The sequence below is a fragment of the Volvox carteri genome, assembly GCF_000143455.1.
Source record: "Volvox carteri f. nagariensis unplaced genomic scaffold VOLCAscaffold_15, whole genome shotgun sequence".
NCBI lineage: Eukaryota > Viridiplantae > Chlorophyta > Chlorophyceae > Chlamydomonadales > Volvocaceae > Volvox > Volvox carteri.
In genome coordinates, this window is record NW_003307558.1 from 1413509 (window position 1) to 1436554 (window position 23046).

The 23046-nt window shown below is 60.3% G+C and overlaps 2 protein-coding genes across 2 annotated transcripts in view; one reads left to right on the forward strand and one right to left on the reverse strand.

The window, feature by feature from the left end:
• Positions 1 to 2086, reverse strand: part of VOLCADRAFT_90138 (uncharacterized protein) — a gene marked incomplete at both ends in the record, with an annotated part of 12558 nt that extends 10472 nt beyond the window's left edge. Inside the window, 4 exons of the mRNA XM_002949725.1 lie at positions 31 to 80; positions 709 to 909; positions 1834 to 1899; positions 2015 to 2086. Coding sequence (XP_002949771.1) covers positions 31 to 80; positions 709 to 909; positions 1834 to 1899; positions 2015 to 2086 — 389 coding nt within the window. The remainder of the gene's footprint in view (positions 1 to 30; positions 81 to 708; positions 910 to 1833; positions 1900 to 2014) is intronic.
• Positions 2087 to 3003: 917 nt separating this feature from the next.
• On the forward strand, positions 3004 to 22620 carry VOLCADRAFT_90139 (uncharacterized protein; the record flags this gene model as incomplete). The annotated part of the gene is made up of 27 exons (XM_002949617.1): positions 3004 to 3246; positions 3602 to 3735; positions 4116 to 4593; positions 4942 to 5040; positions 5491 to 5748; positions 6190 to 6514; positions 6578 to 6892; positions 7304 to 7423; positions 8029 to 8234; positions 8594 to 9016; positions 9676 to 9786; positions 9910 to 10007; positions 10556 to 10895; positions 11357 to 11398; positions 11684 to 12077; positions 12390 to 12514; positions 15296 to 16111; positions 17043 to 17609; positions 17826 to 17939; positions 18321 to 18417; positions 18457 to 18716; positions 18960 to 19289; positions 19959 to 20102; positions 20865 to 20897; positions 21051 to 21316; positions 21942 to 22176; positions 22510 to 22620. The coding sequence occupies 27 exons, from the start codon at positions 3004 to 3006 to the stop codon at positions 22618 to 22620; spliced, it is 6684 nt and encodes a 2227-aa protein (XP_002949663.1).
• Positions 22621 to 23046: the final 426 nt, after the last annotated feature.

Here is a 23046-nt window from a genome sequence, read left to right on the forward strand (position 1 = left end):
CCATCGCCGCCACTGCCACTGTCCATGGACATGGATGCGGCGGCGGCGGAGGAGCCGTTACGCGAGGCTTTGCTGACACCCTGGCGGTGGCGGGTGGGTGGGCACGAGAGGCAGGGGAAACTTTAAGAACGATTTGAGAACGCGAAAAGGAACGTGCCTAATCGCTAAGCCGCCAGGATGAAGAGTACAAACATGTCCAAGCTGTCCGTCCACAGCCGTTGGGGGATTGTTGCCTAAACAGGAAACCGGGACACTATCTGACATACGCCCAAAGCCACCCCGTTGACCGACTGAACCCGCAACCAGCTGTCTCGCCATTGCGGCACCGCCCCATGGGTCACGGCCCCACCGCTCCAGGTCCCACGAAGCGTAGCTCCCCCAGTGACCCACATGGGGCAAGCACAGGAACACGGCGACCCAAGCGAACGTACGCTGACCCAGATCGCGTTCGGTCGCGCTGAGCTGTCTTTTCGCATCTGCAACTCGGGGCAACTCGCCCCGAGCTGAGCATGGCTCGCTCCGTAATCCTTCCTTATCTGACCCACGTCATACATGCATACATGCATACATACATACATAAACAAATAACCACAGGCCCGCAGCCGACCCACGATCAATCCACATATCGCACAGGCAGAATTATCTTTCGCGTCTAGCCAGCCCATCCCGCCTATCTCGTCCCCCGGCCCCCATGTCGAGCCCGCTCACTCTCGATGCAGCTGCCACGCCGTTGCCGCTGACGCTGGTCACACCGTTCGTCGCGCCGTTGTTACTCCCCACTTCCGCCGCCATCGCCGCCCCCTTGCCCTCCTGGCGCTGCTGGCTCTGCAGCTTATACGCGTCAATCTGCATGTCTTGTGGGCGGCCCCAATGACAGGTCAGCCGCAACCCGAAGTCGGGACCCAGAATCTGCGGGCAGCACGTGGTTGTACGGCAACGTGTTTATACGGCAAAGGCGCGCGTGTCAACCCCAGCAAGTAGTAACAGGGGAAGAGTGGAGGGATGGATAGTTGACCGTGTGCAATGCAGGGGGAAAGAAATGAAAAACACAGGTCAAGTACGGAACCAGGGCCTCGTACGGGTGCGTGTGTACGGGTGGAAGTGGACCGGCAGAGTGGAGGTAGGGGTGGTCGCATGTGCTGAGGCGCCGGCGGCTAAGCCAACCAATCCTAAACGGGCCTTCAGTCGTACAGCCTCTTCAGTCGTACAGCCAAGTGCCTTCCACCGCAAAGAACAGCCGAGCTGAATTGACCCAGATCCACCCAGAGTTATTCATTCCCCTGAGCACACAGACCCAGTACGGGCGCGCCTCGCTCAGTTTGCATAGTTTGAAGCCCTCAAGGCCAAATAGCATCTTGGCCGACTCAAACGACGACCCAAACGTGATGTAAATACCGCTGCAGGAGTCCCCATGCAAGCATGTGTGCAGGCGTGGGAGGTAAAGGACGCCCGCACGATGGGAAGGGGTTCATGCTGTCGCGATGCCTCCGAAGGCCAGCGGTGAATAAGCGTCTGCTGCCTTTTGTGACCCGTTGCATGCATACTGCAAGATTTCCTTTATTGTGGTGGGAACTCATGAGCTGGGAACCTTGGAAAAGGCTGGTTTAATGCTGGCTGATCTCGGAGGCATGCCGTAGACCTAACCCAGTTCTACGCGCACGAGTCGCTGGACCCCATCGGCAGGTGGTGCTTTTCTTTCCACTTCTTCACAATCCATGCCCGTCCCCATAGGTTGCATGGGTCAAAGGACCGGGAGGCTTGGCGATTAAAGTGCTCTTCACCTGTGGCTTCAACCATCAGACATGGGGGAAGGTGGCAGATGACAAGACGCACCTTGAACGAGCGATTGTCGCCCGCTTCCCATGTAATTACTCCACTATCGTGCTTTGCTTTGACCACCTGCAAGTCGTAATGAACTTGCGCCTTTAGCGTTGACCCAACCAATCAAATGCCGACAGTGGGGCAAATGGCAATGGAGCCCACGGAATGGGCAGTGGCAAACCCTGAGTCGCACCTTGAAGTCGACATCCGCACCGACAGGTACCAGCGTTTCCGTTTTCCAAACGTTGCCGTCGTTCCATGACATTTCTGCGCCTTTTGAAGGGTCCCAGCCACCCAGAAAGGGTTGATTTCCCACCAAGCGGAGGGACTCTCCAAACTCCACCTGACAGAGGTTTCGGCAGTTTGCGAAAAGTAAACACTTCCGGGAATTAACGCTTCCGGCGGCGGCATGCAGCTAACCCAGCATTCCTCCGCACAACTATCAACGTAGATTACCTTGCATTGTATCGATATCGTCACCGGAACTGAATTAACAGACGCCTGCAGCGTGCGTACCGTTTGGAGTCAAAAGGGACAGCCAACCCCTGCAGGGAAAAGTGGCACGTACCCAGACAGCCGCAGACTGTGCACGCGAGAATGATGGCCTCAATCCGCCTGCAAGACTCTTCAGTGCCTGACAACGACGCCCTGACACAGCGCACTGCGGCCCCCGGGCCCTAAACGTGCGCATTTTATACCTCTGATAATCTAATTACCTGCTACAGTCCTAACAGAAGAAATTAGGTATTATGCAAGCCTTCCTGTGCAAGCAGGTATGTTTCGACAAGTATCCTACCGATAAAAAAATCCGGAAGACCTGGCCCGCAGAGAACAGCAACAAAGGCACTCCTTATATACAACAAATGTTATGTATATATTGGCTACCTGGAACAATACCCGTATGCTTCAAATTAGGCAGCATGGTGTCTTGGCTGTTTCTATAGGTGTTGCAGGAGGAGGACGATGGCACCATAGCATAAGACGGCCTCCTGTGGTAACAATTCATACACCGTAATACTTACCTGTCTGCACAATGTGGATTTGTTCAACTGCTTCTTGACTTCTCGGTGTTGCGTTGCTTTACCTCGCAAATGGCTTGTCTGAATTCAGCACGGCATCTGAGTTCACAATGGACGCCGAGAAATGTATAATTAGGTCCCCTAGTATGCTCAACCTTTTGTAATGGAATCCACAAAGTGGCATGCATGGCCTCTTACCTCTGGCCTGGGGTCCCGACGTTTGGCGGACTCTCCACGCCGTTGCGCGCTTCGGCAAAGTCATGTGCCATCCATCCTCGCCAAACTCCATCAAGGGAACGGCCCCGAACGGTCGGGACCCGGTGACCAGCCGCCCACCGTCCCATCCACATCCATCTCTGGATTGCCGCCCATCCCTCCAGTGCCACGCGTAGGGACGTGCGTACAGGTGAGTCGCAACACACCCACTGTTCTAACTATCTAACCGCTGATAAGTACCTTGCATGCCTTGCCTTCACCCGGCCGCTTTCACCACCCCACACAAACCGCGATTTTCTCCGGCGTCTCTGGCGCCGGCACCGGCCGGGTCAGAGGGTATGGGAGACGACATCCCCGCCCGCAACCCCCCTGCCAACCCCCTTCTCCACCCAACTTCCGGATCCGTTTTCACAGCACCCGTAACCCACATCCCCTACCACAGACACCTCTTGCGCTCTGATACAGGCGCTGCCCAAGACGAGCCCCCCCCAAACCGCCTCAGGTCGACCCCTTTCCCCCGGGGCCCCCTCACCCTCCGGCCCCAGGTGCCCCACCAGACCTTTATCGACATGGGCCACAGCTCGGACCGCTTCTGGACCCTAGCCACACACACACTGGTGCCCCCCACACACCGCAAGGACATGGCCATCCTTCTGGCGTGTCTGGAGAGCGTGTACAGGTAAAGAGGCGGAAGGACTACCTTTGTACCGAGTGTTGCGTGGCGCGTGCGCTGCGCGCGCGCACGCGTGTGTGTGTGTGTGTGTGTGTGTGTGTGTGTGTGTTATGTGTGTACGTGTGTGCATGCGATGGAGAAGTAAGTGATGGCGCCCTTGAACGCTCCGCACTGGGCACACAGGCCCATTCCATCCCCCCAGTTCTCACTACGGGAACCAGCAACCGGTTCCGCCTTCTTCCCATCTGTCCCTGGAGGACATCGTGTTTTACAGGTGTCATATCCCTCATGCCCCTCACGTTCTTCACGTTCATGCCCCTCCCTCACCTCCATGGGCACCCGTCCTTGCGGCCGCCCGCTGCCTTTCGGTCCCTCCCCCCTCCCAGGGCTGAGTATCAGCAGCTAGCTGGGGAGGCCATTACGGCCATTTCCGCTGCCAACAACGCCCACGTGCGCTCAGATGGCTCCGTGACGGAACACCAGATCGAACCCGACGGCGGCCTTTCCAACGCCGCAGCTGCGGCTTCCACCTCTGCCACGTTGGACACGCGAGAGGGCCAACGGCCGCAGCAGCAGCGGGGGGGGGAAAGGGAAAGTAAAGGGGAAGGGGAAGGGGCCCTGCGGGTGGCGGCCGCCGCAGCAGCCGTGATACGGTCGCAAGGCGTGGTGGCGGAGGCTGCGAGCTCGGTGGACGAGGGGGGCGGTGCCGGCGAAGGCGGCGGGCGGGCAGATGATGGGGACTGGGTCGGAGTTGGAGACGGGGACGGAGCTGATGGCCCGGTGCTGTCCGCGGCTGATCTGGACTGGGAGGCGCTTCGTCAGCTGCTGCGGCTGGCGCGGCGAGCAGGGTACCAGCCCCTCACGGTGTGTGTTCATGTGTGTGTTCATGAATGCATGTATGTCTGTATGGATGATGCATGTATGTAATGTATGGATGCATGGATGTGTTTGTAAGAGAGGGAACGATAGAGAGGGTGGGAATGGGGATCCTGCCCTGTTGCCCCTTGCACGGGTGTGACAGCCCTTCCAGCGTTGCGACGTCGCTCGTCACCACACAAGCCGCCGCCAGAATGCCGACTGTCTGCGGACTCGCGCTCTCCCAGGGCCACCGGTAGCGGATGTGTATATTCAGTAGCGGAGTTCCTGACTGCCTCGGGTCATTGCCGGTCTTAGCTTTGCTTTCCTCCCAACTCTTGTGACTTATTGCTTCAGATCCGCGATGTGCGGCTGGCGGATTCTCTCAACACGGACTACCTCAGCCAGCTCTTCATCAAGGGGTCGCCCCTTCGACTGGACGGAGCACTGGTGGAGGTGTGGGGAAGGGGGGGAAATGCACAGGGGACGCACATGTGGAGAAGAAGGCTGCGAAATAACGTCTGCAAACAGGCAGGAAAACGTCCTTGCCTTCTCCGCCTCTCTCCCCCCCCCCCATACACACACATCTTTTTACTTTGCACGGGCAGGGTTGCAGTTGCCCAGTTACCGCTCTGGACTCGCAGGCAGCGGGTGCTTCAGATGACAGTCGACCTGTTTTGCTTTACCCCTTAAAAGCTACATGAGTTTCCCTCCCTCCCTTAGTCGCCCCTAGTCGCCCCGCAAACCAGCTCCGCCACAGCTTATGTCGCACCGGCCCCGCGCTGCGCCCCCTTGGGGCCCCTCTCCAACCCCCCGCGGTGTGCCCTCCCTACCTTGACGCCGGGAGGGGCTCATGAAACCCTTCCTGGCGGCGGTCTCGCCCCACCCTCCTCTCCGTCGCCGCAGGATTTCGTGGACCCCTCCCTGCCTGCGGAGGCTCGTCCGGTGCTGCTGCTACAGCGGGGCTACGGCCGGGAGCTGCAGTCCGGCCGGCTGCTGCTGCAGAAGCTAGACTACCTGCAGACGTTGGCTGTGGGTCAGGCGGGCGGCTGGGCGGGCGGCGCGGCGGCGGTGCTGGCGGCGGTGCTCTTCGGGACCTTTGAAGAGGCCGGCCCCGGCGCGGTGGTGCCGTTCTTCGTAGAGGGTGACACGAGTTCGCCGGAGGTGGTGATGGCGGCAGGGCCAGCGGGCGCGGGACAGGGGCAGAGCGGCAGCAGCAATAGTAGCAGTAGCAGCAGCAGCAGCAGGAGCGCAGGCGGCGTCAGTGGGCTCCGTGAGGGCGGGGCTGGGTCCGGAAGAGGCGGAGGGGTGGGGGCGTCTGGGGAGTGGCGGGAGTGGGCAGCATCAGCAGCCTTGGACGAGGAGGAGAATGGGGAGGAGGATGGCGAGGAGGAGGATGGCGAGGAGGAGGAGGCGGGTGGTGTAATGTCGACCTTTACAGATGAGAGCAGTGCCGAGGAAGGTGTGGGGGCGAGTTACGAAGGTGGTGAGCGCACGGCGGAGGCGGTGGCGGAGGGGGTAACTGGGGCTGGGGTGGAGACTTCAGGGGTGGCGGCGGCGGCGGCGGCTGTGGGAGCGGCCGCAGCGACTGCGGTCAGGCTGCAGGTACAAAAACGGGCGGTGGAGGCGCCGCTCTCGGACGCCGATTATGGCAGCGGGCTACGTGCCAGTGGTTTCTTACCAGGAGCGCACCAGGGCGTTTTGGACTTGCAGCAACAGGAGCAGCAGCAGCAGCAGCAGATGCAGGTCCCCCGGCTGTCAGCGGGGCCGGAGAGCCAGGCAGGCGGTGAAGAGGGCCAACCGCCGCCGCCGGTCTCCCGGCGCCGAAACGAAGATGGGTCGGCGCTTGCGCGGCGGGCCGATGGTTCATCCGGCGGTGGGGATGCAGTTGCGGAATCCTGGGAGGCGGCACCCGGGGGGGGAAACCCCGGTAGGCGGAGTGCATGGGATGGCGGAAGAGGTTCCCGGGGGCCCCCCCCCGCGATCCTCTCAGGCCGGGAGCCAGGCGCAGCTGTAGCCGCCGCGCCACCGGCGGCGGGGACGGCGGCAGCAGTGGCAGCTGCGGGGACGGCAACGGCAGATGCCAGTACAGTTACCGCCGCCTCCGCCGCCTCCGCCGCCGCTGACGGATCCGTGGTGGCGTCAGAGGCTTCGTTGGGAAAAAAGGTGCAGGTTGAGACGAGGCCGCCGGTGGCGGAATTCGCGCAGCCAACCACCATCACCGGCGGTACGATAGTCGACAACGAGTCAGCCGTACAGGTGCTCAGGGCCACCGTTAGCGGCGAGGCGGCTGGGCGCGGCGGTGGAGGTGACCTGAACACTGACCCCAGTGGTTTTCCTCCTGGTCCATTTGACGTCCATAACGGCAGCGGCGGTAGCAGCGATAGGGACCGCATAATAAGCTGTAGCGATACGAACAACGGCAGTAACAAAAGTAACAACAGTAGTAGTAGTAGCAGTAGCACAAGAAGGGAGTACAGTATGGAGGGTGGTATGGGGGTGGATGCGGATATCGCAACGGAGTCCTCAGCAACGCGCCAACACAGGGCGCCAGTGGCACCGGCAGGGCAGTACGGCAAACCCGCTGACGGAGGTGTCGCCTTCAAGCAGGAACCAACTCACGCATCGCCGCTGTTACCACCACAACCACCACCATCTTCTTTGCCCTCGTCATCACCGCCGCCATCGCCGGCTTCACCGCCATTACCCTTTCCCTCAGCAGCATCACCATCACCAGCCGCTTGCCTGGTGCCGAAGGTCGCGGAATCGGAGGCGGCGGTTTCGGAGCCTCAGCCAACGCCGCCACCGTCTCCGAATCCATGGACGGCCGCGTTGTCTAGTAAGCCATACAGCATGAGTGCGGGTCCCGGGTTCGAGTCCCATCTCCTCCAGGGTTGGGCTATTCCTCTCACGGCCAGGCAGTAAACAGACGACACAGCGGCGCATCGATCATCGTCGGGGACGTGGGAAAGGGAGGGGGTTTAGGGGCTCTTGAGCTCTCACCACCGCCGCCACCACCATTGACAGCCGACCACACTCCCCCCGGGCTCACCTGGCCCCCTGGTCCCCTCCGAGCCGCAACTGCGTAACCCCCACCCCCACAACACATTCCCCCACCCCCACCCCCCACCCCACACACACATACCTCCCCAGGCCCCTTACCACGCCACTTGCTTATTTGCTGTCTGCATCATATGACCTCCCCGCGGGCCTTCAGTATGTATGTATGGATGGATGGATGGATAGATGGATGCATGTATGCATATATGTACGTGTTTCTTAGGACCGTTTCTTCGGCGCAATGGAATCCGCTTCACTTCTCCTTCTCCTCCTCCTTCTTCCCCTTAATCCTTGTTTTTTAGCTTTCTCTTGCATAACATGATTACAGTGGTAAAGTAGCCTCCCCCCGGTGGCTCCCACCGTAACGACCCGACCCGACTCCAGGACTGTACTCCGCACTCTCCGACTGGGGCCTGGTGCCCAGAACCGACCTAATCCCGCTGGCCGCCTTCAACTCGCACTTCCCCGTACGGGAGCGCCCCGGCCGCCCGCCGCTGTACATCTGCAAGGTGTCCCTGGGTGACGCACTGGGCGGAGCGGAGTGGCTGCGGGGGGGGTTGCGCGGCCTGCTGGATGGGCTGCTCAGGGAGGTGCAGCTGCAGGTATGCGAGCGTGCGAGCGTGTGTGTACGTGTGTGTGCGTGTGTGTATGCGTGCGTGTGTGTGCGTGTGTGCGTATGTGTATCGTCGATTGCCCCGGGACGGGAAGGGGATGGGAGGCGAGGAGAAAGGGGGCCAGGGGGCGTCCACTACATGGCGGCAAGGATGGTGTTGGGCAAGGGCATGGGCGGATGAGGGTCCAGACACGGCTTTGCGGGGGGGTTGCGGCGGCCAGCGAAGCAGCGCTCGACGTACGCCCCGAGGCCCGCGGCGCACTTCCAGGCCCTCCTGACGTCCCCCCGGCCGCACCTTTCCTCCCCCCCCCCCACTTTTCCCACTGCGCTGCGCAGGAGCCCACATTCCGGGAGGTGATGGTGCTGTACCGCCCCGCACACAGCCGCATGGTGCACACCCTGGAGCCGCCGCCGCCGCCGCCGCCGCCACGGCATCGTTCCGGTGTCACAAACCCGTGGAGCCGCTGGCAAGGCGACGCCGTCGGGTGGCGGCGCAGGCCCCAGCAGACGCGAGAGTACGAGAGCGGCGACGGGTACGGCGACGGTGTCGCCGTGCCGCCAGCGATGGAAGCACTTGGTGGCGACGACGGTGGCGGTGGCGGTCAACGCCTCCGCCGCCTCCGCCGCCTCCGCCGCCGCGCCAACCGCGGCCTGGGTTCCGACTGGCTGCGGCGGCTTTGGGCTGGCTGGCGCGGCGCTGACGAGGAGCCGGCTGTACGGCGGCCACCGATCCAGATTCGGATCTACAGAGACATTCCGGTACGATTGCCGAATGAAAAGGCTGATGTGGGGGCCGAGGGGGCCGCTCAGCCGCCCCCCAGGTGAAAGCGTCTGCGAAGTAAAGCTCCAGAGACAACTTGCAAGGGGCCGTTTGTTTCCAGCTGCGGATTTTCATGTTGTTGTCGTTGTTGCTGTTGTTGTTGCTCTTCTCCTCTTCAAGGGGGTCGCGTTACATGGGGGCCTCAAAGTGCATGGCATGGCATTGTATTGCATTATTGGATCGTGGTGTTGAGAGCTCATGAGCCGCCGACATGACCCCGGCCCAGCTCACGCATGCAGCCGCCTCCTTTCCGTGCATGAAGACTTGCTCACCTAGCTAGGGAGCTAGGGAGTTAGGTAGCTGCAACCTAGAGGATCTTGCACCCTGGCGCGCAGTGGCGGGGAGGCAAGGGGGGCGCAAAGGCTCGCGGCTGCTGACACCCTAACTAATTAATGTGTATTGTCATTTGATGTATTTGTTTGTTTGTTTGTTTGTTTGTTTGTTTGTTTGTTTGTTTGCTTATTCGTTTATTTTGTATTTACTCATTCATTTATTTGCTTATTTATTTATTTATTTATTTATATGTTTTCTACCGGCTACTCCTACGCACCCCTTTCCGCTCGTCACTCTACCTGCTGATCCGTCCCGTCCCGTACAGCTTCCGACTTGGAAGGTCGTACTTCCGGAGAAGCTACTGCAGTTTCGGCCCTTGGACTTGTTGCGTGTGGACCTGTTTGCCTTGGCGGGCTTGGCGGGACTCCTGGCGCAGGTGGGGTGTGGGTATGGGTGCCTGGCTGGCTGCGTGGCTGACTGCGTGGCTGGGTTACAGATAACCCCCGAACCCTCTTTTCCGTCTCTTCCCGCTCGTCCGTGCATTACGGTACGACATCAGGCTCGGTACGACAGCATGCTTGTGGACGTGATTACGTTTGGATCTGCTGCGGTGCTGCTTGTCCGTATCATCTTGGGCTATCAGCGAATGGCGGACAGGTGCGCAGCGGCGGGGAGACGGGACGAAGTACGGGAAGGGACGGGAAGAAAGGGGAGAGAAAAGGGAGGGGAGGCCCGGGCCGAGCCCCCGGGAGCCGGGCACACACTCCCAAAGCGCCCTCCCCGCCCCCTCCATATCACACGGCACCTTAAAGACAATTAAACTCCCACCCCACCCCACCCCACCACGCTAAGCGTAGAGCTAGCCAATTGATTCTTTGTTTTCTACATCATGATAAGACTCCCCCCCTTCCCCAACTTGCTTGACCGTACCCCTGGTCAACACGTTGACTCCATGCAATGAGCCCCTTGAAACACAAAAGACAGTTAAAAATAGTCGTTTTTCCTGACTTACTTTTCCTCTTCCTCCCCTTTTTGGACGACGGTGGCGACCTAATCCTTTGTCTATTCAATCCGTCATGTATACCTTCTTCGCCAATCTTCCCTTCGGACGTTGGGCCCTTGGGATATTCGTGCTTGGCTTCCTCTCTTCCTCCCATGCTGGTACGGGTACGGGTACGGCACGTGTACGGCACCCTGCCCGCCAGGTTTCGATCCGTGGTGAACGAGCTGCTGGCCGAGAAGGCTCTAGCGGGCCAGGAGGGCGCGGTGGAGGCTCTGGCCATGGCGGCCGCGCAGCAGCAGCTCAGGCAGTCGGCACTGGCGTACGTGCTGCTGCTGCACCACTGCAAACCGGGAGGAGGGGGAGGAGGAGGAGGAGGGCAGCAGGAGCTACAGCGGCTACAGCAGCAGCAGGACAGTGAGGAGGAGGAGGAGGAGGAGCAGTCAGAGCGGGCAGCAGCTGCTGCAGCAGGGTGGGCAGCCGGGAGTGCGGAGGCGGGATCGTCCGGGGCCGGCCCCGCCATGGCCACGACCTCGCAGCTGCAGGTACGGCGTGATAGGGCTTGTGTTGCGGTACGGCAGGGAAAGGCAAGGCACAATGAGGCGCAAAGGCGGTAGTGGTGGTGGTGGTGGTGGTGGTGGCGTCGGTTGAACGGAAGACAGTGGTGTTGCAGCTGCTTGTGCGACTCATTGAAATCATAATCCGCAGGTCCGCTGAAGGAAGAGGAGTTGCAGGAGGGCTCGGGAGAGCATTGCTGTTGTACGGGGGGAGCTCAGAGCTGCCGTACACGCACAGCCAACACACACCTCCCTTCCCCCTCTCGTGGACCTTGCTTCCAAATAGACCGCCACCCCACCCCACCCCACCCCACCCCACCCCACCCCACCCCACCCCACCCCACCCCACCCCACCCCACCCCACCCCACCCCACCCCACCCCACCCCACCCCACCCCACCCCACCCCACCCCACCCCACCCCACCCACCGCAACTACCCTGCCGTACAGGAGCTGGCGGAGTGGGCGCTCGCCCACCACAGCGGCGTGCGGGTAGGTGGGGGGCCGGCGTGGCAGTGGGGGTTTGTGATGTGGAGGACTCGCGAGGGGTCTGTCCACCCACTGGGGCGGCCCCTCTTGGGTGGGGGGTATCATCGGGTCTGTCCGCTGCTGCCGATCTTCCTCAGCACCCCCACCCCCACCCCCACCACCGGGCATTCGCGTTAACATTTTGAGATGTTTGGTACGGCCCTGTGCGGCTGAACCGCTCTTCCCCCAACCCACCCCCTCCTGCACGTGCACGTGGCCCTGCCCTCCTCACCCCAACTCGCACTGCAGGTGCGCTTCAACGCCTGCGAGGCACTCCACGAGCTCATGCGGCTGGGCCTGGTGGTGCAAGTGACAAACCAGGAGGGCGTGGACCGCAGCCTGGGCGGCCGTAGCTATGGCGCGGAAAAAAACGGCGGTGGCGGCGGTAGAAGCCGTGACAGCGAGAATGAAGACGTGGGTGACATACTGCCAGGGGGAGGAGGAGGCGTGCGGTGGCGCGACAGTGCCGACGATGCGTTAAATCGCCGTCAGGGCGGCGGCGGTGGCGGCGGCACAGTCGCCACCAGCCCGTACGGCATCCGTACGACAAGGGGTCAACGGGGTTTTGACCTGCCCAGTCCGGAGGAGGAGGACGCGGGTGGTTGCGGCTGTGTCGTGGACGAGGACGAGGACCAGGGTTGGGGTGGGGGGGTCGCCAGGCAGGGCGGATGTGGGGAGGAAGGCGAAGGCATGGCAGTAGCCCTGGGTGCGGGTCCGCCGCGCATGGGTGGTGGCAGCAGCAGCAGCAGCAGCAGTAGCAGCAGCAGTAGCAGCAGCAGTAGCAGCAGCAGTAGCAGCAGCAGTAGCAGCAGCAGTAGCAGTAGCAGTAGCAGTAGCAGCAGCCGGAGATATGGCTCCGTTGACGGGGCTCCTCCGGGTGGTCGTGAGCTCAGGCCCCAGGGGGCCTCAGGCCCCGCTCCGGAACCGGTGGGTACCCGGGCGGTTCCCGCCGCAGGCTGGGAGCTGTGGGCAGATGGTCGTACACCAGCTCGGGGTCCGGTGGCCGTGGATCCTTTCCGGATCCAGAAGACTGCGGTCTTGGGCGGCCCTGCGGACGGCGGCGACAGCATGACTGGAGCGGTAAGCAGCACCAAGGCCCGAAGCAGTAGCAGTAGCAGCGGCAGCAGTAGCAGCAGTAGCAGCATCCAAGTGCCCAGCTGGGGTGGTGTAGCTAGCCAGCCAGTAGGAAATCGCGTCGCAGATGACAGGAGGAACGGCGGCGGCGGCGGCAGTGGCGGCAGAGGCGGCGGCAGTGATGATGGATCAGGTGGCTGCGGCGGCGGCGGCGGCGGCTGTAATCGCAGCGGTGAGGATCCGTACTCGGATTGTGACGGCTCAAATGGCGGCTGCAGCCGCTGTACGGATATGTGGTGGGCGGTGGTGCCGCTACGTGATGCTGTGCCCGTGGTTGAGGACCACTGGGGGGGGCTGTTGTGGCGGCGGGTGGGGGCCATCCTGCGGCGCCGCGACGGGCTGTAGCGCCGCAGCTGGGTGGGGAAACTGCCTTTCCGACAGGAGCGGCAGCAGCAGCAGCCTTTCGCACATCAGAGCTCACCACATCAGGCTGCTGTTGTTGTTGCTGCTGTTGCCCTCGTGTATGCCATCGTGTATGTGTGTGGGGAAGAACTGGGCTGGTGGTGATGGTGTTGAAGTGGTGGTGATGGTGGTGATGGTGGTGATGGTGTTGAAGTGGTGGTGAAGTGGTGATGGTGGTGATGGTGGTGATGGTGGTGATGGTGGTGAAGTGGTGGTGAAGTGGTGGTGAAGTGGTGACTGGTGATGGTGAATGTGTCTGGCAGCAGCAGTGGTGATGGTGGTGGTGGGTCGGCGGGTCGGTGTGCATGCAGGCTGGCAGGGCGTGCTCTTACATAGTAGGCAGGCTAGTGGGTGCGTCCTTGTATCAATTGGATGCGCGGCTCCGTATGTACATATGTACATATATACATATATACATATGCATTTCTTTGGCTGAATCAGTTAGTTACATAGGCAGTTGTGTAGGTAATTAGGTAGGTGGGTTGTTAGGCAGTTAGGTCGTTAGGTAGGTGGTAGTTAGGTAGACATCCTGGGTGGAGGGTAGCCGTCAGGCCCAGTGCTCTGAGTGCGGCTACTGGCTATTAGCTGAAGCGGGGGGCCTCCTCGGGCTGTGTGCTGGGTGTGGTGTGCTGGGTGTGGTGTGGCGGTCGGAAGGTACTGTATGTAATGCGGGGCAGAGCACATGCATATGGGGGGAAAGAGGAGGAGGAGGAGGAGGCTGGGGATTGCTGTTTGCCCAGATCGTTCTATCAGTCGCTGGCCCCGGCCCTGGTCGCTGAGCGCGGGAGGGTAGGTGAGCGGGGCGGACGAAGGATTATTAAAGTTTGCAAGGGGGATGCGTGGAGGGTTTCTGTAGGCGGGGGGGAACTGTCGTACACGGGCCAAACAAAACCCCAACATTGCTTTCGGATTCCAGACTCCCGTAGCCCCCCGTTCATGCTTCATGTTGTTCTTGTGCCTCGTGCTCTTCACCTGGGCCCTTGTACGGTGCTGTCGTACAGCACACAAGATTGGAAGCTTAGATGGGTGGGGGTGGGGGGTAGGGGTGGGGAAGCCGGCTTCACCTCCAAAGGGGAGCTCATGCTTATGCAAGAAGCATCCATATCTGCATATCCATCAGCCTGAACGAGAAATTAAGAGAGTGTGATTATTTTGCCGCCTCGTCTTTTGGCTTACCAACCAAAGTTCGGGAGGTGCGTATTCGGCGGGAAGCACTGGATATGGGTTTTTATTGATGCTGTACCTGTGCGCCGAGGCAAGTTCTTCAGTGCCGCGTCACCGCTGAACGACGGCTGCAGATAGTTTGTCGGATCTCCCAGAGTTCAAATCTGTGATTTGGATTTATTAGATTTACAATACATATGTCAATCTTATGATGATTTAGATCTTTATGATTTAGGTATGGCAGAAGGTAAGCAAAATCGCTTTGCGGTTGGAAGTTTTAACCTGCGGTTAAAGGCGGTTAGCTCGTCTTGCATGGGTATGTACACCCGTACGGTGCCCCTGCCGGCTAAACGTCGTGTGCTTCCATGGTTGCGCAGCTATGCAAATTGTAACACAGCAAAGGCGTAATTCTGGATGCTCACATAGCCCTGGCATCGTTACATTGGCCCACTAACTGTTATCATAAGCCACATTTTCCATTGCTTGATTGCTTCTTTTATCATAATACCAAACATTCGACTTGAATCATCGGTAAAATATTACACCATTTGATTTGAACGTGGGCTTGACATGGACTGAAATGGCCGTTGAAGATAACCGCCTCAACCGCTTCTTTGCTTGCGTTGCACTTGCGCTAACGCTGGTAAGGATAAGCCAACTAACTAGAAAACCTAGCACCAGCCCCTAACTATATTGTCTCAAGAGGAATCTTCGACTGCGATGATTTCGCCGTGTTTCTCGCGCCGGCGACAGGCATCGTACACGCACAGCTTCCACATGTACAGCAGCCCCTACTTTTGTTTTAGCTTCTCAGTTATCTTAAAAATCCACGCTAAATGGCTTATGGAAGCCGGCCCTATGGATCCAGTCCGGGCCGGTCAATTTGGGGTCCACAAAGAGCCAATTCGCCATAAAAGTTTGCCTTTGTAATCTACATAAGTAGATGAATTACATGTTCATCTGACTCTGTAACGCCTTCTACCCAACCAACCAACGCTTGCTTGCATTTGGGTCACCCTCTGGGGGCCACCGCTCCATCGGCGTCAAAGTCGCCATCGACAGCCTTACGCTAAGGATCTCAACACTTGCGCCTCCGCACCTCCGCGCCTTGAGGTCATGGCTTGCCATCGCGTCTCCTCACCATCCCTTGGCACGAACCAGCTTGGCAATCTGAGCGGCCCTCGGCTAGACACGCTCCGTGCTGCCAAGCTGTGCTTTGATGTGCTCCCAGCACTAGCACGGCGTCCTCCCTGGAGTCATCTGACTGTGGCCTTATCAGCTTCAGAGTCAAAGGCCCGCAGCCGCCAGCCCAGCAGCCATGTCAGTTCGCCGCCTGAACACAGCGACCAACCACCGGCACCCTCCGAAACCACCAGCCTTCTGGCTCCACGGACAAGCCGAATCCGCCGTACACGGCCTGCCGCAAATGCCGCCTCCGATGCCGCCTCAACCCCCGCGCGCGCCAGAGGCGACACAACCAGCGGGGTTCCCGGCCGCCGCGGCAGGGAGCCGGAGGGGCGAGGCAGCGCCAACACCCAGGACCAACAAAACCGGGCTAGGGGCAGCGAGGAGGCGGCGGTATCTGGTTCCTTAGGAGTGTCTACGCCGGGGCGGAGCCGCCGCCACGATACGGCTATGGCTAATGCAAGCGGCTGCAAGCTGCCGCCGCCGCCGCCGCTACCGCCACCGCGGCCGTCCTCTGTCCTGCGTAGTGTTCCAGGAGCTGGGAGGCGGGATGGAGGGGTGGCGGCGGCGGTGAGGCGGCGGAGCCGCAGCATTCCTGCAGCCTCCGACAGCGATGGCAGCAGCGGCAGCAGCGGCAGCAGCACTCCTCATCGGGCGATGTTGTCCTGGCGGACCAAGTACGTGCCGGGGGAGCTGGCGGGCGACCTGCTCACCTTCGCCGCCAGCGTACGACAGGAGGCCGCTGGCTGGCACCCGCTGCAAATCAGCGCCGCTCTCAACCACACCGTCAAGGTGTGTGTCGACGTCAGCTGTCAAGGGGGGATTTGCAAAGGGGTCACCATCATACAAACAAACCGACAGACGAACAATGGAACAATGGACAAACCAATCGAAAACATACATATACGGCAGGCGGCTGGCAGAGGTTAAGGCCTGACTTCTGCTCCCAGTTGACCCAGTCGACCCGGGTTCAAATCCGCCTGCCGGCTCCTCGGGTGTTTGAGGAGTGATGAAATGGGAGGTGGCCCCCCATCTTATGGACGGTGTAGGACGTGATAATATCAACTTGCGAGCTGACCAGGAACTAAGTTGATGCGCCGTTGATCCGCTAGATTTGGTTGGATGCTGGTGGTGAGTTGCCGAACTCAACGAATACATTCTGAAGTCGGATGGGGTGACGGATTAGGGTGCCCCTCTAGCAGGGGAGAGCAGGGACTGCCCCGGGAAAGGGGGCCGCTGGCGAAGTTAACCACCCTGTAACAACATACATACATACATATTCAGGACGGTCAGCAGCTACGGGACCCTGGCTGCTGCCCGCTTTGCTGTTGGACACGCAGGAACCCCGTTCTGTCCCACAACGCTCCCCGCCTGGACCCATTTGTACTTGCCCCATGCTGCCGTACTTTGCCGTACCCTATCTTCTTCTTCTTCTGAAAGTTTGTGGACTCGGAGATCCCCTCCCGCAGCTCTGCTCCGCTCCGCTCCTCTGTTCTCCTGGCCCGTTTTTATCCCCCCGACTACGGGCAGTAGTACCTGATCGAGCGCCCCCTCCCACTCCACCCCACGGGCTGGGCTGCTCCCCCTCGCGCCATTATGGAGCGACAAACCTCCGCGCATGGGTGCCGTACCGCCGTGCTGACGTGGACACTTGCATCTCACGTAAGGATTTTAGCTGAAGAACGCGCTCGGCAAACAGCGCGGCAAACACATCCACCGCGAGGGCAGCACCGGCGGCGGCAGCGGCGGCGGTGAGGGACGGGCGAGGGACTGGGATGCAGCGGCGGCGGCGGCGACGATGAAGACTGTACGGGAAGTCCTGAACAACCTGTACGGCGCACTGATGCCACACATTCCGTCCATTTCCTATGCGCGTTACGCCGTAAACCCCCTGTGGGTTTGTGCCAAGACTGGCTACTGGGGCGCCGAGGGCAGCGGCTTCATGGAGGGCCTGCTACAGCGGCTGCGGGGGGACGGCTACCAGCTACTGCAACAGCCTAACGGTCAGACACATGGTATCCTTTGGTGGGCGTTATCGGAGTACGACCAACAACAAAAGGAACAGCAACGACAACCGTTGTACGAGCAGCAACAGCAGCAGCAACAGCCCCAGCTGCTGCAGCTGCAACAGAAGGATAGGTCTGTGGGGCAGGCAGGGGCCGGCGACGGATCGTCAAGACTCGACGAGGGGGTGGCGGCGGTGCAGCCGGCAGGCCTGGACCTGTTGCGTGTCTCTGTTTCGGTGCTTCAGCGACATGAGAGGCTGGATCCTGAATCCTTCACGCCCCAGGTGTGTGTGTGTACATGTGTATGCGTGTGCGTGTGCGGGGGGGAAATGTTGAGGGCGCTGGGGGTTGGCTCACTCGTGTCTTTTATGTCCCCTGCGTTGTGTCGTACCCTTCTGTGGCACATCCTCCTCCGACATCATTTGTCGGCCAGACGTCTTTCTCAGATGTATGTATGTATGTGTGTCTGTATGTCTGTATGTATGTTTATACACTGACAGAGCCTCTGCAACATCTTCTTGGCGGCGGCGCGGCTCAAGTACGACAATGATCCGGACTTCATTGTGCACCTTGTGGAGAACTTGGTCGCGCACCCCGGACCGCTCCAACCGCAGGTGTGCATGTATGTATGTATGTATGTATGTATGTATGTGCGTTTAGGACGGGGGAGATCGGGGTAAATGTTATTGCAGTACCATGTACGAATTAGCTCTACATGGCTGCAGGCGGGTGGGGGATGCAGATGGGCAAGGAACCTCCTGGCGGGGGAAATCTCCGGGGGAGTACGGCAACATTCCACCGCGGTACTCCTACCTGTACGGCCTTTTTGGAAAGTTGTAGCAGATGTGCAAGGGTTCGCCAAGAAAGGAATGGATGGATGCGCTAGGGCTGGGTTGACTAGTTTGGGCTTGAGAAATGCGGTTACGTGCAGGGGCTATAATGTACGACATCTGTACGACGGCAACCACATCACCACCGTCAACCTCCGCTTGCAGGACATCTCCAATACCGTCTACGCGCTGGGGGAACTGTACGGAACTGAAGGCGACGCGGACGTGGTAGATGTGGGTGTGGGTGTGGACGACGATGATGGTGGGTGCAACACGGCAACGGTTCCGCTGCTGCCCCCAGATCCCACAGAGGGCCCGGACCGCGGTAAAGCCAGGCGGGGGAGCGTCTGCACGGCCGCGGGGCTTGCGGGCCAATGGAACAGCAGCGGCAGCAGCAGCAGTAGCAGCAGTGGTGGTGGTGCTGCTGCTGCTGGCGAAAGCACACCTGCTGCTGAAGAAGAAGAAGTACCCGGGCGCGGGTTGCCAGCTGTGTTATTGGGTCATGTGCGGTCGCTGGCGTGTCGGGCGCTGCTGGTCGGACTGGACCGCTTCAACCCGCAGGTGGGTTCGCATGCTGTCGTGCATCCTGATATGGGCTTGCGGACGAACGGCGAACGGGTGCTGGTGCTGGTGGGGGGTGTGACAGCAGCAGCAGCAGTAGCAGTAGCAAGTACAATGCCTGCTCAAGTAGTAGTGTTTTCCACTGGACTCGGCTTTGCAACCCGACCACGCACCAGTTCCCGCCATTGCTCCCCATTCCCGCCATAAACCACTGCGGGCGCACCGCACCGCACTCCGCTGCAGGCCCTCACCAACACACTGTACGGCCTAGCCCGCCTGAGTCCCCGACTGATGACGGACCGCAGCGGCGGCGACCCGGAGGATAAGGATGGGGATGAGGATGATGACGACCACATCCAGCAGCGGGTGGTTCAGAAGCGGTACCACCACCACCAGCGGCAGCAACAGTCCGCAGCCAGGGGTGCGACGCCGGCCTTCTCCGCCTCCACTCGCAGCGCTCGCCACCCCCAGGGGCCGCTCCCACCTTCCGACGGCGGTTTGCCTGAGGACCCGGAGACCGCGTGGCGGCTGTTCGTGGTCCAGTTGGGGGATCACGTCCGGGAGCGGCTCCAGGTGGGTCGGTGGGGGTAACCTGGGGCGGTGGGTTGGGGGGCTTAGTTGTGTGTGTATGTGTGTGTATGGGGGGGGCGGGAAGGGGGTTTAGGGTTACATATATACAGCAGGCGGCGACTGAAGGGACGTTTGGGTGCGTGGTGGAGGGGATGATGGCGGCTGGTTGGGCTCAGGGGAAGGGGAGGGGTTGTTGAGGGGGCCGTGTTGAGCTGGGTTGGACACGCTCCACAGCAGGGCGTGTGTGCGTCCGCGAGTGAGTGGGTGCGGTTCGATTCTCACAGCAAACGATTTTTCGCGGTGCTGTTTGGAGTACTTGGGGTACAGCCGGTACTCGCTGATGAGACGTGTCCCTCCCCTCTTAAGGAGACGGAACTGAGTTTCCCCCACCCCGCCTCTCTCCCGTGGCCTCTCTCCCAACCATAATACCTTGCCACCACCACCACCACCACCACCACCACCACCACAACCACCACGACGTCCCCGCACGCGCGGGCTCGTTTCTTTCTTAAATACTCTGCACAACTGCGGGTGATGCTTGGTGCCCTTGCATCTGGCATCATCCGAGTTACGATCACCATCATTCCGCGATGATGATGATGATGATGATGTCGTCCGGTCCTTTCCCCCTTCTGGTGCCCTTCTCAACCCGCCGATGCGATTGTACGGCAGTACGAACCCAGGACTTTCAACGCGCAGGACCTAGGAAACGCCACGTGGGCCCTCGCCCACCTCGGGTACGACGACCAGTCGTACTACACGGTTGCCGTACAGGCTGTGCTCCAGGGCAGCTGCATGGAATCTGCCACACCGCAGGTCCGTAAGCATCAGTGCCCCTCTTAGCGGCCATGCAGTGCACAACAGGCAGATCGTTGGCGGCTGGGGCTGGGGATGGGGATGGCGATGGTGATGGTAAAAGGGTACATGATCCAAATACACATACACACACACTCTCTATCACACACACATTTAAGGCAAGACTACGTTTATCCTGACGTTTTGGTACAGGAGGTTGTGCCGTACCCCGCAAAGTAGAGCCGTACGTGCGGTGGTGTCCCTGCTGAAAGGTCCGAGGAGATCCTGGCCCGCTATAACCGTTCCAGCAATCTAGGCTGCTGAGAGAACTGGCGGTACTCGGCCGGGTGCCAGACCGCCGCCAGCAGACCGCGCACCCCCTGCCCGCCTTCTTAGGCCTGTCCACACCGTACGGCACCACATGAATGACACCCCCATTGTTGTACAGTGTTTGTACAGTACACTCCATGCAAATCCTCTCACACATGTACACAATTTACACACATACATACATACATACACATACCGACTTGCGAGCTGACCAGGAACTAAGTTGATGCGCCGTTGATCCGCTAGATTTGGTTGGATGCTGGTGGTGAGTTGCCGAACCCAACGAATACATCCTGAAGTCGGATGGGGTGAATGGATTAGGGTGCCCCTCTCGCAGGGGAGAGCAGGGAGCTGCCTCGGGAAAGGGGGCCGCTGGCGACGTTAACCACCCTGTAACAACATACACACGCACACACACGCGGATGCGGCCCACACTTCACCCGCCAAATGCAGAACTGGGCGATGTTCTTGTGGGCGCTCGTAGAGGTGGGGCATAAGGCCCCGAGGGAGCTCACCCAGGCGCTGAGGCGCAGTATCTGCGGAGCTGGCGGCAGCGCCACTAACGCAGGGGGGGTTGGTGGCGGCGGCGGCGCTTCCTTGGGCACCTTGCGGCCGCCTTCGGGGCGTCCTTCTCCGCAGCCCTGTCGGTGGTACGGGGACTTACGTGCCTGGAGCAGCTTACCGTGGCTGCTGGCGTGTTTGGGTATGTACGACACGGCCGTGATGGACTGGATTGCTTGGGCGGCGGGTACGACATCATGTCGTGGATTGAAGCCGCACTGGCTGTCCCGGAGCTTGTGGGGCATGGCGGTTCTACCGGGGGCGGCTTTGGTACGACACGGGGATCTGGCGGCGGCGCTGGTGGCGGCGGTGAACCAGGTGGAGGTGCAGCGGTTCAAAGAGCAGTGAGCAGCGTGATGGGCTGGGGGTTTTGGGGGGGGAAGGGGAGGGTTTTGTGTGTTCTTAGCGTTTTGTGGAGTTCTGTGTTCATTAGATAGGAAGCTGGACGAGGCAACAACGGAGTGTTCCCCCCCGGGGGGTTCGAGTTTAACGGGGAAGGGGAGGGGAGGAGGGGGGGGGAAAGGGAGGGTGTTTTTTGCGGGGTTATACTACCCGGGAAGGTATGGGTAGCTATGTGGGGAGCTGACCGACTGCTGACTTGGTCCTCTTGGAGGTCAAGTGCAGCTACAACAGGCGCAGTAGCAGCGACGGGACGTTGGCCCGGTTTGCTGTGTCGTTGGCTCCCCAGGGGCCGATGTCTCCCTCTGAAGGGTCGGGGCATATGGGTTGCACACACACACACACATACACACGCACGCACATGGAAATGGATGTTGTGCGATACCGAGTCACCATCTTGGAGCCCAATCCCAACCAAGATACCCCAAGAGTGTCTGTGCGGGTTTGAAGGACGTCTTGTGGGGCGCTCACCTAGTCTCCTCTCCCCAGCTGTGCCGGCTACCCCTTCACCCCGTCCCGCGCACACCACTGCTACTTCTACTGCTACTGCTACTACGCCCCCTTCTGCAGGGAGCTGGTCCAGCTGTGGCAGACCCATTTGGAACTCAGCTGGGCTGCAGCACACTCGCCGTCTCCGGCTGGTGGTTTGCAGCGCCTGGCACGGGAAGATGAGTTGAGTTTCGGAGGGGCGGAGGCCTCTGCGCCGGGGCCGCAGTCGCCGTGTCAGCTGCAGCTGCGACCCGACCTGGTCGTTGCAGGGCGGCGGGTAACGGTGGCTATCACCGCCCAGATCGCGTCCAAGCCAGTGACCGCCTTTCAGCGGGCGGTCTACGACTGCATATGCAGTCTACAACACCCCAGGACAGCGGCCCCTGCTGCCGTACTGGTTGACTCGTCGACGGAGGACAGCGGTGACAACGATAGCAACGATGGTTGTGACGGCGGCAGTAGCGGCGGCAGCGTTCGCATTTTGCGTGTAGAGCAGGAATGGTTTGTTGAGCCTCTGGCGCTTTGTGTGGATGTGTGCGTGTGGCTGAGCGACGGGCGGGTGGTGGCAGTGGAGGCGGATGGGCCACAGCACTTCTTCGCCAATCAGACGCGCAGCCGGCGGCCCCGCACGATGCTGCGGGATCGACAGCTGCTGCGGGTGTTCGGGCGGGACAACGTCAAGTGTGTGCCCCTCTGGGAGTGGGACTCAATCAGCGTGACCGCGAGGAGGGCGTACCTGGCACGGCTGCTAGGGCTATGAGGTCCCTTGGATTACATCCCCTCTTCAACCAGATGTAGCTTTATCCAAGCTACCGGTTTTCGCGTTGCCTGCTTTTCCTTCTTGCTGCACAAATCATTACATGGTAGAGATCCCATGTACTGATTCCAAGACAGAGACGATTGTCGGTTCCAATCAATTTACGCATCACCCCACCCCACACGTTTGTGGCCGGTGGCCGAAGGCAGCCGGCACGTAGGTGTCTGAAACCGGACGGCACATAACGGACTGTTACTTACCAAAGACACGCACACCTCTGCACAGTCTTACTAAGACTGTGCAGAGGTCATAGTAGTACTAAGGGGTGATCCCTCTTCCGTTGGAAAAGGTATGAAGGTGACTGACAGTTAGCATGTGGGGGGGGAATCAGGGGGTCGTCCCTATCGCTATGGTCGTGGAAGCAGAACT